The 17049-nt window shown below is 36.8% G+C and overlaps 1 protein-coding gene across 1 annotated transcript in view; it reads right to left on the reverse strand.

The window, feature by feature from the left end:
• Positions 1-17049, reverse strand: part of LOC135126478 (protein O-mannosyl-transferase TMTC2-like) — a 135954-nt gene that overhangs the window by 68412 nt on the left and 50493 nt on the right. The window contains exon 5 of the mRNA XM_064052505.1: positions 43-128. Coding sequence (XP_063908575.1) covers positions 43-128 — 86 coding nt within the window. The remainder of the gene's footprint in view (positions 1-42; positions 129-17049) is intronic.

Consider the following 17049-nt stretch of genomic DNA (forward strand, 5'->3'; position numbering starts at 1 on the left):
GTCATTAGCTTATATGATGTATTGTGTTTATTGTCGACTTACGTGCCAGCGATGGTCGAAAATGGATGGCGCGGTGGTAGCTCTCGATGGCTTCGTCCAACCGCTGTCTCGCCTGGAGCAGAATACCCCTGGAACAACATGAATGGTGATTAGGCTTTCGACACCAACACAATGCCCGGCGATATTTTAGATTGACAATCTACGATACATCACAATGACTTGCCACCTCACACCGGGCTCATTTCCTATACACAAAGGGGCGCCAGGGACGCCGGGAGGGCCCATTCTTACACCTCGAGAGCTATATTGATCACGGGGCCTAAAATAACGACCATAATATATTGGTTTTTTATGTCGCGGCGCCCAAAGTGGGGCATCAACGGCTTTGACACCAGGACATAGCACATTTTCATTTTTACGACGCCGGAAAAGCTAAATTCCCAGCGATATTTTAGGCGCAACAACATAAATAACAATCTGGGACTAAAACAATTACGCTAGTGCGACGAAACGTGGACACTCGGAGGCGACTGTAAGAGCTGAAAATGTGCCCAATGTGGTGGTGTTTTTATTGGTATTGGTACGGATTATAGAACAATGGTAATATTAATCACGCTAGAAAACGGGAACACTTGGGGGCGACTGTAAGAGTCGGCATACTAAAGCTCACGGAGAAAACTTTTATCGTTTCTACGATTGGCTTGCTGCTCGAGAATTGAAAGTGTGTCCGGTGTGGTCTTCGGATTCTTATTGTTTTTAGAGTGCGGTGATCCTCAGCAGTGCATCGTTTTGCATTCGAGGTCGCGTGGATTGTATCATAATGAAAGTTCTTTTTCTCGGCCATTAAAGAAACGCTGCCGGAATTAGGAGGATCCGGAGGTGTCTATTTTATGGCGGATCGTAAAACACAATAAATCCTAACGTTGAGCCCCGACATACACCTTGCCGATCGCCTACGCGTTCCACATAAACCCATATTATGTGTTTTTCTCAAGCAAAACGGCCATATTTCACCAGGGCTGTCCCTCACGTCATAAAGCCGAGGCCGAGGAATCGCATGCGAAACTACGTTTAAATTTAATAACGTTTGTCGTGGCATTATCATAATGGCACCTGCCAAAAGAAGGATTTGGCTTTGTCCGTGCACTCTTGTTGCGAATGCAGCCAATTTTATCTCTCGTACAGTTTGCAACTTGTAAGTGGCACATTCACATAACTTTCGTGTTATTGCAGCAGGCGTAAGACCCGAGTCGGGGCAAATAGAGAAAAAGGACACGTGTAAACACAAGTTGAAAAATAAGAAAGTTTAGTTAATAACGTGACCTTTAGACGCGACAAATTTATTGTATTTGGTAGGTATTAGAGTGGAGCGGAAGTGGGTCAGAGTATTTGCTTTGGAGAAATAAAAATAGGTGAAAATAGCAAGCGGTTTTTCTATGTAGTTCGAAGTGAGTCCACGCAACGAAATTAGGTTAATTGCTGTGCAAACAGTGCCGATGGCACCAAATCCTATCTCTACGACTTTATTAGCTTTTATTCAAAACACAATCGAAATAAAAAAGGAGGGACGACCGGGGGCGTTTCCAACACGTGTCGGCGTTCGTATGAATTCAGACCCCTTTCGAGAATTCCCTTTGACACCAAAAATTATTCAACGGGAGTTACCGGTCGTACCATTCGTACAACCGCCGGAGTCCCAGCCGGTCTTTATTTCTCCGCACGTCAAGCTTGCTGGACGACGTGAACCACATTCACGCCATCCTTGGAACGAAAACAACATAGGAACAACACATTAGCTTAAAAAAAGATATTAATTCATGTCCATCAGCTGGTGGAGTATCTCTATCGATCCCATTATTTATTAACCACAAATTTGCCGCTGAATTATTAATTCGAGGTTAATAATGAATCCGTTATCACTCGAGCTGTCGGGATTCCAAAGATAACACCCTTTTCCGTTCCATTTACGACATAATTCGATTAGGACAATGCTGAAAACAGCCGTCTACAGTTTCGTTCCAAGAATGGGAACTCAGCTGCCCCTTGCACCCTTATAATCGCAGGAATCAACTAAGCAACTAACCGCAAGCCATTTGCTTAGGGTGCCATTCTCAATGACGTTTTGTTGTCGTAGGTGCTCTGATCCTATAATCAGCTACATGTCTCCCGAGCTTAAGATGATGCGGGCGAAGGCCTGGTATCGACTTTCCAATTACCTTCCAGATTCATTTTGACACATCTTTTCGGCGATAAACGACAATAAAGAAGCTACACAGATTTGCACCCCGCGTTTTTGGAAGACCAGATAACGGATATCTGAAAGAGACTTGTGGCTTGTTTTGCTTTTTGGAACTATCTTCGCAGTAGCTACAGATAAAATTGTCATTTGACGTGTTTTCATTACACTATATAGTACAGCACGCAATAGAATAACAAATTTCCAATGCAAATATTACAATGTTTTGCATCCAAGATAAATAGTGGTGGAAACATTGGAGTAATAAAATGTTGGAATCGAGGTCTGTGTTGTTTTAGGGGGGCGGAAGCAATCTCACTTGTAAACTACGTCGAAATTAAAATAACGCTTTTATGGAAAAGGTTTTTTCTAGTATCGAGTCCAGCTAGAGTTCATATTATTTAGTGATTGGCTGTGTTTTTGGTCGAATGTAGTTGAGAAAATTTTATCCGTCCGACTGCGCCAATCACTCGCCTAAAATACCAGCCGAGAAATCCGTAGCCTAGTTTTGCTAATGTTGCATTTTTAATGGTCGTTAAAGAGTTGCCAATTCCGTCGAGCTTTTATTGAAAATTTAATCGTTTAATCGAATCGGCTTGGCTAAAAACAGTTCGGAATCCTCAATCCGACAAGGGTAGTTTGAGCTCCACCATAGTTAATCGAATTCGAGTTCTAATTCACGAAATGGGACTTGGAGTTGGTGATTGCTTCTTGAGCATTCGGTGCCTCCCAGTAATGTCGCCCATACAAGTTCGACCTTTTATTGGATAATTAATGGCTCGACTGTTTCGGTGTTGATTCGATAAACAAGTGATGGCGCTGGCCCGTGTTTGTAAATATTTAGAGGTGCAATAATCGTGCCTAATTCGATGATCGCTGCTTAATATTTGGAGTGCAAGCCTGCGAAAAAAGTTGTCAATGGAAAGGGGGTCAGAAGGAATTTGTTGTATAACGAGAAGCCCGGATGTAATGGAGAGCGTGCGCGTCGCAAAAAACCGTCACAATGGGAGCTTAATTCGCTGTGAGGGACAATCGCGACGAAAAAATAGCCCGATTATTCCGGGGCGGCTGAACAAAAGTGTATGAAAGATAATTAATTCAATCCGGCAAACAAATCTACAAGACGTTACATTGAATTGAATTCCGTTCCATAACAAACTTCCCAAGGGGACAAGTTAATTATTAGGAAACGAAATAGGACTCCAAAATTAAGACATTTGACATCCTCGAGGACTACAATGAATTATTACGGTCTTAATTAATTAAATACTCAACAAACACGCGAGCCCGGCCCGTTCCACACCGCAGAAACTAGAAATGCGCAGTTCCCTGATCATTTACATTGCATTCGCATACGTCTGGGTCGCGATAATGTAATTGCGAACGACACGACACCGCGACATGATGCTGCCGGATTTTTCCTTCCGTATCTTTTTTCTCGTCCTTGTTAATCGCATCTACTTTGTTGTTCGTTTTATTTGCGTTTAGCTCTCCCCTATAAAATACCACATAAACTTAAATCAGCGAAGGCACGGAAGCCCAGCAATCTCGGCCCCGATAAAAAGAGCGTCGAGGCTCAATCTTGCGACATTTTTGAGCTTCTCTGCGCCCGAGCGAGATGGCGAATGGGAATGAAGCATTCCATGTAACGAACGCAATTCAGGTTGCGGATACGTACATCAGTCCCGCTTTAATTGCCAATAAACATGATAAAGCATTCTAGGTCCTGTAGGAAACCCCTTTCGTCCTGACGCGAATCATTAACCACCCACATCCATCGTACATGGCTGTCGCTCCGCCATAATACATTCTGATACCATACCTTCCACTGATGCGACGCTTTAAATGCCTCCTGCATACATCCACGGCAACGGCAATCCGATTACTTAATGGCAACTCTCTCAACATTATTCAAGTTTTTGCTCCAAGACGATGAGAATATCGTCCTATATATCCTTTAACACGCTTAATCCGGACGGAGTAAGCAGCAATAGTTAGGGGAACGAACCCGCTTCATTCCCCAACTTTTTACTTCTTTTCTTTGCTAGTACCGCTAAAGCAAATGGATGAGCTGCTTAACATAATCAATATTGATGATATATTGTCCGGGGCGTACCTAAAACCCCACTTTATTATCTCTTATCGGTTTTCTCGGCCCGATACAAGGCCACTTTCCCTATCATTGCCGGACTTTTTATACCGGACGAATATTCACGGAAAAACGGGCTCTTTCTTGCTCCACTGGAGGGAAAAACCGGAAAACATTCACCAAGCGGACACTTCGGGTTTCGCCTCTAACAATTATTGGTATTTTTTCTGGACTTGTAGCCAGGAATCGATGCCCTGGCTCATAACACTCCAAGAGCCTCTTCACCAACTTATTGGATGCTCTGCCCCGATATTAAACACATTCGCGAAATCAAAAACATCAGCCTCAATAAACTCACGGTTCGGAAAGCGAAAATGCATCCCACCGACTGCGCCAGAAGTGCGGCCATAACACGAATCGAACGAAATAACGCCGATTGGATCGTAACGCTTAAAACTCGGCTTAGGGGCTCATTATATGATTATGCCGGCGTTGATGCGCGTTCGTTCTGTTTTCCTTTTCGGGTTCGGGTATATAAAATTTTATGTTATTGAGATGTGTCAGAAATGGGTATCGTTTTCTGGCTTGTAAATGTTAATGAATGAAAAACAGCTGGGATTTGGCGCTTTCGCGTTCGCTCGTTCGTCATAAACCCCCGAATATGAGCCCGGCCTTAGAGCGGCACTCTTTCATAGCTTCCCCATTAAAAGCGGCTGTTTCGCTTATTTGTACTTTTCCATCCACACGGCAACAACCGTTAATGGAAATAAACAGTCCGAATCCATCGTCGCAGGATTAGTTGCGGGATTTGGAAGTGAAAATTCGCTTTGCGGCCTCGCCTCAGCTAGCAAATCGCAGTTTGCAGTAGTTTATGTCAGGACTGCACCAGCTCTCAATCCTATTAAGCCGGGCTCTGGTGATAACGGGTCAGCAATCCGGGTTGTTCTGTCCCATTAGACCCGCTGCGGGTCCATTACAGCGTCACAGACACACACACATGTACACTTCTCTCGCCCCCAGTCATCTCTCTCAATTGAATTTGAGCAGAGTCGGCCGCACGGCCCGACAATCCGCAAATCGAATCAGCCCCCGAATATTTTGATGGAAGGTATGAAGCTTCTTCGACTGGATCAGGATTGGCTTAATGCGTGCGGTCTTGTTCTGGGTAATTGGGGATGGACCACTTTTTAATCAAAAGCAAGAGATTTCCAATCCTAAAACCACTCGACGCAAACAAAACCATCAAGAAAAACGAGGTTATTAATTTTTCCCTCGCCTTTGAGGTAAGCAGCTGACTCCGAATTCCAATTAACACTTTAATAGCCACTCTGAGTAACTTTACTTTTTCGGTAAACAGTCGCAACAGAAGTGTTATCGAATTTCCGAACTACAAAAACTGTGCCCTGAAACCGACTCCACACTGTTGTGTCTAATGAGCACGGCGAAGTGCAGCCCCTCGGAGAGAAAAGTGTGTGTAGGTTGTGCCTAATTGGAGCGTTTTGACGGCAACAGGAGTCTGAAATCCTGGTAGATTCGGGCATAAATCAATATCGCGAGTTCTAATAAAACCCTTCACGGGCATTAGTATCATCTTTTCGCACTCTCCTTTCGGATATATCGTATCCGGGTTGGTGAGAACGTATGAATTTACCGCTCCCGAGAGACGTCGGAAAGCTCATATATAATCAATAGGAGATACTGGATGTCTGGCGGTAGCAGAGGAGGCAAGTAAATCATTACCGTGCGGCGCGGCTGTAATAGTTAAACGATATTGACTTCTCGATGCCGGGGTGATTTGTAAGGCCGCCAGATAATGGTGTGCGCGCCCTCCCGGATTTTCATCAACCTTGAGGAACAATGGGGTGAATAATCGCACCATCAAGCGGCCGCTATGACTGGGCACTCGGGCAGGTAAGAGAGTTCCTGGAGGAGTTTAAACTGTGGGTTGTATGTAGATCTGGATGTGCCGCTTCCACGAATGAAGAGTCGGCGTAGTCGAAGGTGGATTGTTAAAAATTAAATTAATGACGACAGGTTTGTTTGTTTGCTTCTGAGTGCCTAGTCTTCAAAAGGTCGGTTTACAAGCCTTTTGTTAAGAAGTGTGCAAATCTATTTTATGGCAAAGTTTTTTGTTATGTGGACTCTTCACAGATGGTATCGAAGGAAACGAAAGTAGTGATAGTGCTCAGAGATAAACTGTGTTATAGCTTACTTCTTCACATAAGACGAGTCTGTACGTGAGCACAATAGAATAATTTATGGTAATAGTGTATACTGATGCAGCTTTGCAACCCGTTCACTCACAAAGGCATTCTGAAATGCGAATAACTCTTTATCTGTTGTAATTGAATTCCGGACTCGAGGTACACCAGTAACTACTAGCACGTTTGAATAAGATGTCCAGAAAAAAATTTAGATATAAAATTTAACTGCAGTTCCAATTGATTCTTACTCTTACTCCAACCGGATTGAGCCATAATGGAAGTTTTTCCAACTGTGTTCACAGCATGTGTGCATAGTTTACCGCACGAATAGGGAATAAGTTTTTTATTACGCAACAATATAAGTTAACACGCAAAGTTAGCTCATTTTGGCTGGAGTGAGATAGTTAACATAAAAGCCTTGTTGTTCGCTTACAACACTGCAAATTTCAAGCGCGCGTAGTCGTAAATGGATTTAGCGACATTAACCTGAACGCTAATAGGTAGAAAAATTGGAAATTCTCGGATTGTTACAAGTCTTTGAGAAAATTAGCTTCAATATCTGGGTTCCGTGTAGAGGAGAAATTCGTGTTTCCTGTTTCGTGAAGTGGTTATCGTCATGGATAAGGCTCCATGATGATTCCACTATTTTAAAATTGTAACAATATTTCGAGGTCTTTAGCTCATTTAGCACAAACTAACTATATGAATCCTTTCTGCAAAATGGTGTAGTAAAATGAGCGAATTATGGCCACTGTGACATTAAAGTTGTACACCCATAATTATGAAACTCGTTATGTATAGATTTATGACTGAATGTCCCTGAAGGAGATTTAGAGCGGTACGAAACCAAAAAACGGTAGAGAGATTCATTAGCAGATGATGTAATATCAGCGTTGGATGTGTACTGTGGAAAGTCATTAATAAACATTAAAAAATTGGCCGAAAAAATTATAAAAAATTTTTGCATTTTTTGTTTTCTGATAATCTCTATAAAGTTTTTGACCTGAATTTTTCAATTATTCAATTTTTCATTTTTTTTTGTTTCTTCAGTTTTTCTATTTGCAATTTTTCAACCATTTCTTCAGTTTTCTGTTTGCAATTTTTTGTTTCAGCTTTTCATTTTCTTTATTTTTTCAATTTTTCGGTTTTTACACTTTCAGAATTTTTCATTTTCCATTTTTTTTAATTCTTGATTTTTCAATTTTCAATTCTTGATTTACAATTTTTCTAGTTTTCATTTTAAAATTTTAAAAATAATTATGGTTTAAAAAATTTTTCACCTCAATTTTACGATTATAGAATGTTTCCATTAAATTCAATTTTAAAACTTTTTCATTTATTCGATTTTTCAATTTTTTGGTTTTTAATTTTTCAATGTCTCGATCTTTGAATGTTCCAGTTTCTTGACTTTACAATTTTGACGATTTTATAGTTTTCCGATGATACAATTTTTTGGTTTTCCAATTTTTCGATTCGATTAGTTTTTTTTTTGCTTTCCACATTTTTCCATTTCCAGTTTTTTTATTTTTCGTTTTTTTTTGTTTCTTCATTCTTAAATTTTACTATATGTACTTCTTCCAGTTTTCATTTTTATATATTTCAGTATTTCGATTTTCCAACTTTCAGATGTTTCAGTTTTTAGATTTCCCATTTCACGAGTTTTCAGTTTTTTATTTTTCAATTTCTCGATTTTTCAACTTTCTATTTTTTCAGCTTTTCGTTTGCAATTTTTCGTTTCAGTTTTTTATTTTCTTTATTTTTTTCAAGTTTCGGGTCGCAATTTTCCAACTACTGAATTTTTCAATTTTCACATTTTGCAATTTTTTAGTTCTTCAATTTTTCATTTCTGCAAATTTTAGATTTGCAATTTCTCGGTTCAGTTTTTTATTTACTTTATTTTTACAATTTTCCGATTGAACATAGAAATTCCGATTTTATAATTTTTTGTTATTTTAATTTCAGTTTCTTCAATTTTTCGTTTCTTCTACTTTTCGATTTGCAATTTTTAAAATTTTTCGTTTTTCTTTATTTCCTCAATTTCACTGTGTGTAATTCTTTGAATTTTCATTTGTATATTTTTCAGTTTTTGGATTTTCCAACTTTCGGATATTTCAGTTTTTATGTTTCCAATTTCACGAGTTTTCAATTTTTTATTTTTCAATTTCTCGATTTTTCAACTTCTCATTCCTTCAGTTTTTGTTTGCAATTTTTCGTTTGGGTTTTTCATTTTTTTTATTTTTTTCAATTTTCGATTTGCAACTTTACAACTACTGTATTTTTAAATTTTTACATTTTGCAATTTTTCAATTCTTTAATTTGGGTATTCTAATTTATTTATTTTTACAATTTTTTGATTGAACTTTGAAATTCCGATTTTATCATCATTTTGTGTTTTTTCAATTTCAGTTTTTTCAATTTTTCGATTTCTAATTTTTTAATTTATCGTTTTTATATTTTTCAGTTTTTCGATTTTGCAACTTTCGGATGTTTCAGTTTTTACATATCCAATTTCACGAATTTTCAATTTTTAATTTTTCAACCATTTCTTCAGTTTTCCGTTTGCAATTTTCCGTTTTGGTTTTTCATTGTCTTTATTTTTTTCAATTTTCGGTTGTCAAATTTTTCGGTTTTTAAACTTTCCGAATTTTTCATTTTTCATTTTTTTTTAATTCTTGATTTTTCAATTTTCGATTCTTGATTTACAAATTTTCTAGTTTTCTTTTTAAAACTTTAAAAATAATTATGACTTAAAAAATTTTTCACCTTCTCAATTTTACGATAATAGAATTTTTCCATTAAATTCAATTTTAAAACTTTTTAATTTATTCGATATTTCAAGTTTTTGATTTTTAATTTTTCAATGTCTCGATCTTTCAATGTTCCAGTTTCTCGACTTTACAATTTTGACGATTTTATAGTTTTCCGATGATACAATTTTTTGGTTTTCCAATTTTTCGATTCGATTCGTTTTTTTTTGCTTTCGAAATTTTTCGATTTCCAATTTTTTATTTTTTCGTTTTTTTTTTTTGTTTCTTCATTCTTCAATTTTACTATATGTACTTCTTCGAGTTTTCATTTTTATATATATATTTCAGTTTTTCGATTTTCCAACTTTCAGATGTTTCAGTTTTTAGATTTCCACTTTTTTATTTTTCAATTTCTCCATTTTTCAACTTTTTATTTTTTCAGCTTTTTGTTTGCAATTTTTCATTTCAGTTTTTTATTTTCTTTATTTTTTTCAAGTTTCGGGTTGCAATTTTCCAACTACTGAATTTTTCAATGTTCACATTTTGCAATTTTTTAGTTCTTTAATGTTTCATTTCTTAAAATTTTAGATTTACAAGTTCTCGGTTCAGTTTTTTATTTACTTTATTTTTACAATTTTCCGATTGAACATTAAAATTCCGATTTTATAATTTTTTGTTTTTTTATTTTCAGTTTCTTCAATTTTTCGCTTCTTCTACTTTTCGATTTGCAATTTTTTAAATTTTTCGTTTTTCTTTATTTCCTCAATTTCACTGTATGTAATTCTTTGAATTTTCATTTTTATATTTTTCAGTTTTTCGATTTCCAATTTCACGAGTTTTCAACTTTTAATTTTTCACTTTCTCGATTTTTGAACGTTTCATTTTTTCAATTTGTTGTTTCGGCTTTTCAGTTGCTCTATTTTTTCAATTTTCGGTTTTCAATTTTTCGCTTTATGAATTTTTAGATTCTTCAATTTTTTGTTTTTTTAATTCTTGATTTACAATTTTTCTAATTTTCATTTTAAAATGGTAATAATGATTAATGATTTAAAAAAAATTTCACCTCAATTTTACGATTGTAGAATATTTACATTTTTCTACTATTGACTTTTGAAACTTTTTCATTTTTTTGACTTTTTGTTTTTGAATTTTTATGTTTTCAATTTCTCGATCTTTCAATGTTACAGTATTTCGACTTTAAAATTTTGACGATTTTATAGTGTTTCGATTATACAATTTTTTGGTTTTTCAATTGTTCGATTCGATTTGTTTTCTTTGCTTTCCAAATTTTTTCATTTCCAATTTTTTTAAATTTCCGTTTTGTTTTGTTTCTTCAATTTTACTATATGTAATTCTTCGAGTTGCCATTTTTATATTTTTCAGTTTTTCGATTTCCCAACTTTCGGATGTTTCAGTTTTTACATTTCCAATTTGACGAGTTTCCAATTTTTAGTTTATCAATTTTTTCGATTTTTCAACGTTTCATTTCTTTACACTTTTAGATTTTTTCATTTTTCCTTTTTTCAAATCTTGATTTTTTTTCAATTTTTGATTTGCAATTCTTCTAGTTTTCATTCTAAATAAGTATTTAATAATAGATATAATTTAAAAAATGTTGACGTTCTCAATGTTACGGCTATGGAATTTATCCATTTTGCTATTATTGGATTTTAAAACTTTTTCATTTATTCGATCTTTAAATTTATTTTTTACACAATTTTTTGGTTTTCCAATTTTTCGATTATTCTTTCAAAATTTCCAATTCATTATTTTTTTCCATTTTTGAGTTTCTCGATTTTTAGTTTTTCAATGTTTCAAATTTTGGTTTCTTCAGTTTTTGGATTTTACACTTTTTATAATTTTTCGTTTTCTCAGTTTCTCGATTTTTCAATTTTTTTCTGCCGTTTTAGTTTTTCGTTTTTTCAACTTACCGAACCGAAAAAATTGAAAAATTGCAAAACTGTAAAATCAAAAAATCAAAAATGGAAAACGAGAAAATCGAAGAAGTGCAAAATTTAAGCCAACCAAATATTGTTAAATCGAAATATTGATAATTAAAGAAATCTGAAAAATCGAAAAATAAAAAATCGCAATATTGAAAAATGGTAACTTGAAAATTCGCAAATCGAAAAATTGAACAAACGAAAGGTTGAAAAATTTGGAAGACGAAAATCTGAAAAACTAAAAAAAGCAGAAAAAACGAAAAATTATAAAACCGAAACAATGAAAAATCGAAAAATTCAAAGAATAAAGACAACGAAATGAATGTTTGCCATTACAAAATTTTGAAATGACGTCATCAATTTTTGGAAGGGAACAAACAAATAAATTTTGATTAACGATTTACCACGATTACGACAACTTTAATACGTTTGGAGGCTTTCAGAGCACTCGGTTCTGCAGTTTCAAAGTTAAATTCAAAAATGTGGATATATCGAATAAAACCTGAACACGGATTCATACACCACATCTGACCGATTGTCTTATAAAATTGAGATAATATTTACTAATGTAAATTTTGGAGATGACGTCATCCTATTGTTGGTGGGGATGATGCACATATACAATTTGTCGGTCCAGTAGTTTCGGAGATTATCCGTCTGATTAAAATTCGCACAGGCGGCAGACAGACAAACAGACAGACGGACAGACAGCCAGTCGGAAACGGGAAACCAATTTGTTCGTACTCCAGGAGTCACGAAACGTCGAGAAAACATAAAACAGGAAGTAAAAAGCCAGAAAATTTGATGATGTAATAGTTATTAGTTTAAAGCTACAAAGTTTCTGGTGTATTTTTTGCGGTGAATGTGGTACAAAATTGCGGAATGTTTACGGGCGTCCGGGGGCGGCACTGCAGGCCCCCGCCGAACGGTCCCATTCTTGCCGCCACAAAGCCCTTTGTTCGCGGCGCGTTCTTGCAGATCGGGTGTGCTCGGACCCGTGATTGCGCGAATTCGGATAACGGCATTGCTCCCATTATATTCAATTCATATTCCGTCCTAATGTATTGTATAATCCTGCCCGGAGCAGACTGCTCTAATCCCCGCAGCCTCATCAGTTTCCCATCTCCTCCGGCATTATCACTACCCGATCCCGCCGCTAATTACCGGGAACTTCTCAACTCGGATCCAGCTCTGATCGCTGTTTAGTGTTTGTTGTTCAGTTTGTTGTTTGCCGAATCCACTCTTTGTCTTGCTTCGACTTCCCGGACCGCCACCTTTATCGCTGGTGGTAAAACGTGCAAAAGTACACGGAGCGTGTTTACCCGGAGCCGCCCTGTTTAACAAATATCTCCCTATAAAACGACTGCGATATCGGCGTTTAAACACATACAATCTACGGAATAACCGGCAATTTTTACGTTTACGAGCCGCGAACTGCCGGCAATTTCTGGCGGTATCAACCAATCCGGGTCATTTCATCCTGAAGCGTCGTCTACCCCACGATCAATACGGGTGCACCGCGCAACTCGCGACCAAGAGCCATGCATCATCCGAAACAACAACTTTCGGATGGGTGAGCGATAACTGACCGACATCCAAGAGACCCGACTCAAACCGCCGACCGCCGACACAACTTTCAATAGACGGATTTATTCCGATCCTCCCTGCGAAAATAGACCATTCACCGCCGCACTCCGGGCACGCTCTTTGAGACATTTTTGATTTAATATTGCAGCCGCAAATAAACGAGACTAAGACGTCTTGAGAGAATTTACAGCGATATCTTAAACCGCAGCGACGCAAATTTTCCGACACCGTTTCCTCGAGAAACCGCCCCAACTTATTCCAGAAATTGGACCAAATATTTCAAATCACGGAGCAATCTTTCCGGTACCATAACCGGTTGAACCAATATAGAAATTCGTTCGAATCTTAATTTAAAACCACGTCAGATAATTAGAGTACAAAGTACTCACTATTTTCATTACCGAGTTCTAGAAAGCGCTTGTTTTTCGTTAATTTCAGCTAACATTTTCGCATTAAACAATTGCGAACTTTTGAATTAAGCAGACCTCTGGCAATTGCTCTCTGGAAACTAATTTCGACTTTAACGTCCTTCCAACAATTGCTGGTTCTCCGCTTTATTGTCTTTCCTCACCCAAAGTCAATCGAACATTTACATTTTTAAATACACCACGGTAGTTCCTACAGAAAATGTTTGAATACAAAAATTACACACACTATGTGTACACATTTTTTCTTACACCTTGTTATTTGCGCATTTTCAGTAAATAGTACGCTTATTAGAGAGGGTTTTGCTCACTTCGGCTAATTAATTGCCTTAACTAATTGGATATGTTTGACTGTCGACAGATGACAGTTTTGGTTACAAGATTATATTTAGTAAACATTGACTACTGTTAATTTAATTGGAATGTTATAATTGAGGTGGAGATTTATTGGAACGAGTTAATTTCAGCAAAAGCGTCAAACGTTTTTGTGCCAAGTTCACCCTCATATAGCGAACATTTTAGCAGCGATGAAAGATCGAGCGGTTTTTTCGCCGGATTTGAAAGCCTTTAAATTTAAGTAGCAATAAAAGTGAAGTTCCTAAAAAACAAAATATAAATAAAATAAAATAATCTTGGTTGAGTTCAAACGCTTATATCTATTTTTGGATCTTCAGCTCACAAAATAAGGATGAGTGTGTAAATATTTGGGAGTGCCTCATAAAAAATTAACAAGTGTTTTCGTTTTTAATGCTAACTCAAGTATCAAGAAAGTAGAAAGCACTAACCGATATTTGCCTATTCGTTCCCTTCAAGAAAATAATGACGTCATATCAAAACACTAACACTATCCAATATTCCAAAAAAATTGGTCTAAGGTTGTTTAGACAGAACTTTTGTCGCCCTTGAAATACATATCCAGGTTTTTCAAAAAATTCTAAACCTTTATTTTGTGATTTTTCTTATTTTTTTTTATTTCCCGAGCGTAAAAGCGAAAGTATTGTAATCGAGTCCGTGACCCCTAGAGCATGAAGAAACAAGTCTCCCGTTCCGTCTGTCTGTCCATCTGTCTGTCGGTTTGTCTGTCCGCCTGCCGTTATTCGATCGATCTCCGTAAGGACTGGGCCGATTGTTGTCAAATTTTGTATTTGTATTAGGAATATTATGTAGATGGTAAAACGCTAACCAAAATTTGTCTGATCATTCCCACCAATAATAATATGATCACGTCACTTCAAAATTGTACATAGTAAATGGGTTATTAATATTTATAAAACAACATTTTGCAATTTAATTTTGAATCTGCCAAACCGAATGCTTTGAAATCATGCAGATGTTTTAAAATTATGAAAAGCATAATAAATTTTTAATCAAAATATATTACTGTCTAAAATGTGCAAAATATGATCAGTCTATACTTTATACAGGGCGACTCAAAAAAATATATACTTTGAAAATTTACAGACGTTTTAAAGTTATCGTAAGTGACATAAATTGTTAATCAAAATCTAACTGTTTATTTCCCCCAAAAAATTGATGACATCATCTCAAAATTTTGTCGAATAAATTCTACCCAAAATGTGTAAAATGTGATGAGTTTATACTTGTGCTTTATCATTGACGACACGTGACTAAAAAAAAATTATTTAATGAGTCTATTTTTGTTTTATTAAATCAGGAACGGCTCACTTCATTTTCCGAGAAAATTTTGGGAGTGCAACACTGCTATTTTTCAATTTCCATTTTACACTAAATAAAATAAGTCAGTGAAATGGAGAAAGGAGGTGGGCGGGGCTAAATTTAGCTTTTTTTCTAGATTTATGAGCAAGGAGCCCCGCCCACTCACCCCTTCTTCGTTCCAGTGACTACTCTTAACATTGTTCAGTCCTAGCGTAGTAAGTTTTAGCCCCGCCCGCCCACCCATTTTTCTTAAAAAATATGTAATTTACCAAAATCAATCTTATATTAAGAAGTACTTGTCCCGCCCGCCCACCCTCTATTTTCTTAGAGGGTATGTCGTTTGTCACAATCAGTCTTATCTGAGCAAGTACTAGCCCCCCACCCACTCCTTATTTTCTTAGAGGGTATGTCATTTACCAAAATCAATCTTATCTTCGCAGATACTAGCCTGCCCACCCACGCTGTTCTCATTCGATTGTATATCTCTTCGATTGAGATTTTACAATAAATAAAATAAGTCAGTGAAATGAAAAAAGGAAGTGGGCGGAGCTAAGTTGTTTTTTTTTCTACAGTCTTATAAGTTTAACTTTTTCTTACAGAGTATTTTATATGCAACCAATAGCCCCGCCTACCTATCCCCTCTTCATTCTAGTGACTAGTATTGTTTAGTGATACCTTAGCAAGTATTAGCCCCACCCACCCGCCCTCTATTTTCTTAGGTGGTGTTATTTGTCAAAATCGCTCTTACCTTGTTAGGTAGTAGCCCCACCAACCCCCCCCCTTTTTTTTCTTAGGGTTTCTGTCATTTGCCAAAATCAGTTTTATCTTAGTAAGTACTACCCCTGCTCACTCGCGTTATTTCATTCTAACGATTTTATTCCTGTTCAGCATAAAATCCATCTCTTATTTCGACCAGATGAAACAAATCACTAAAACACAAGGCGGGGTGGGTGGGCGGGGCTAAGTGTATTCTTCTGTCGAAAGGGAGTGGAAACTAATAGAACCTAGAATGTCAAAAACATAAAAAAGCCCTAATCGTAACTGCTTTTATGTAAAAAAAGTAAAAAAGTAAAGTAGAACGAAGAGGGGGTGGGTGGGCGTATTAATCTGGTGTTAAATAAGTCTACAAAACGTTAGCATCATATTTAAAAGCAATAATTCTGATGCTCCTCCCACTCGCACAAGCTCCACCTTAATAAATCATTTGATTGGAGATGAGAGGCTGTGCTGTTTGATATTACACCTCATTGTGTCTACATGATTTTTTATTACGAGTTTAAGTGTAAACGCTGACGACAAAGTCGTAAAAAAATTAAAATTTTATTAAGAGAAAAATACCAATCTTAGATTATATTTATCTCAGAACTAATAAAATGAGTCATCAAAACGAAGTAGGGGGTGGGAGGGCGGGGTCCGTTTTACTTTGTTTTAAATCTTAGATTCTACCGTTTCTCAGAACAGAATTCAATTCCCATTTTACAATAAATGAAATAAGTGAAATGGAAAAAGGAGGTGTGCGGAGTTTAGCTATTTTCTACAGTCTTATAAATCTAACTTTTTCTTACAGAGTATTTTATCAGCAAGCAATAGCCCCGCCCACCTACCCCCTCTCCATTCTAGTGACTGCACTTAATATTGTTCAGTCATTTCTTAGCAAGTACTAGCCCCACCCACCCGCCTTCTTTGTTCTTATAAAGTGTCCAAATCGGTCTCATCTGGGTAAGTACTAGTTTTATGAGCAAGCAGTAGCCCCGCCCACGCACCCCTTCTTCATTCCAGTGACTACTCTTAATACTGTTCAGTTCTAGCTTAGCAAGTTTTGGCCCCGCCCACCCACCCTTTTTTTTTTATAAAATAAGTCATTTACCAAACTCAATCTTATCTTAGCAAGAACTAGCCCCGCCCACCCGCCCTCTATTCTCTTAGTAGGTATGTGATTTGCCATAATCAGTCTTATCTTAGCAAGTACTACACTGCACCAATCAATCCAAGTTCATATACGAGGCAAAAATGTTAATGAGGTCATCACAAAATTGTGTAAAGTAAAATCTAATTCGAAAATGCTAGATATGTTTCATTGTACTTTCGGTGCGAGGGTAGTTCTGTCGAAGCAGCGTTCGACCAATGTTTTATAATAACCC

The sequence above is a fragment of the Zophobas morio genome, unplaced genomic scaffold (genome assembly GCF_036711695.1).
Source record: "Zophobas morio isolate AGI-343-1 ecotype UQ-CSIRO unplaced genomic scaffold, CSIRO_AGI_Zmor_V1 ptg000002l, whole genome shotgun sequence".
NCBI lineage: Eukaryota > Metazoa > Arthropoda > Insecta > Coleoptera > Tenebrionidae > Zophobas > Zophobas morio.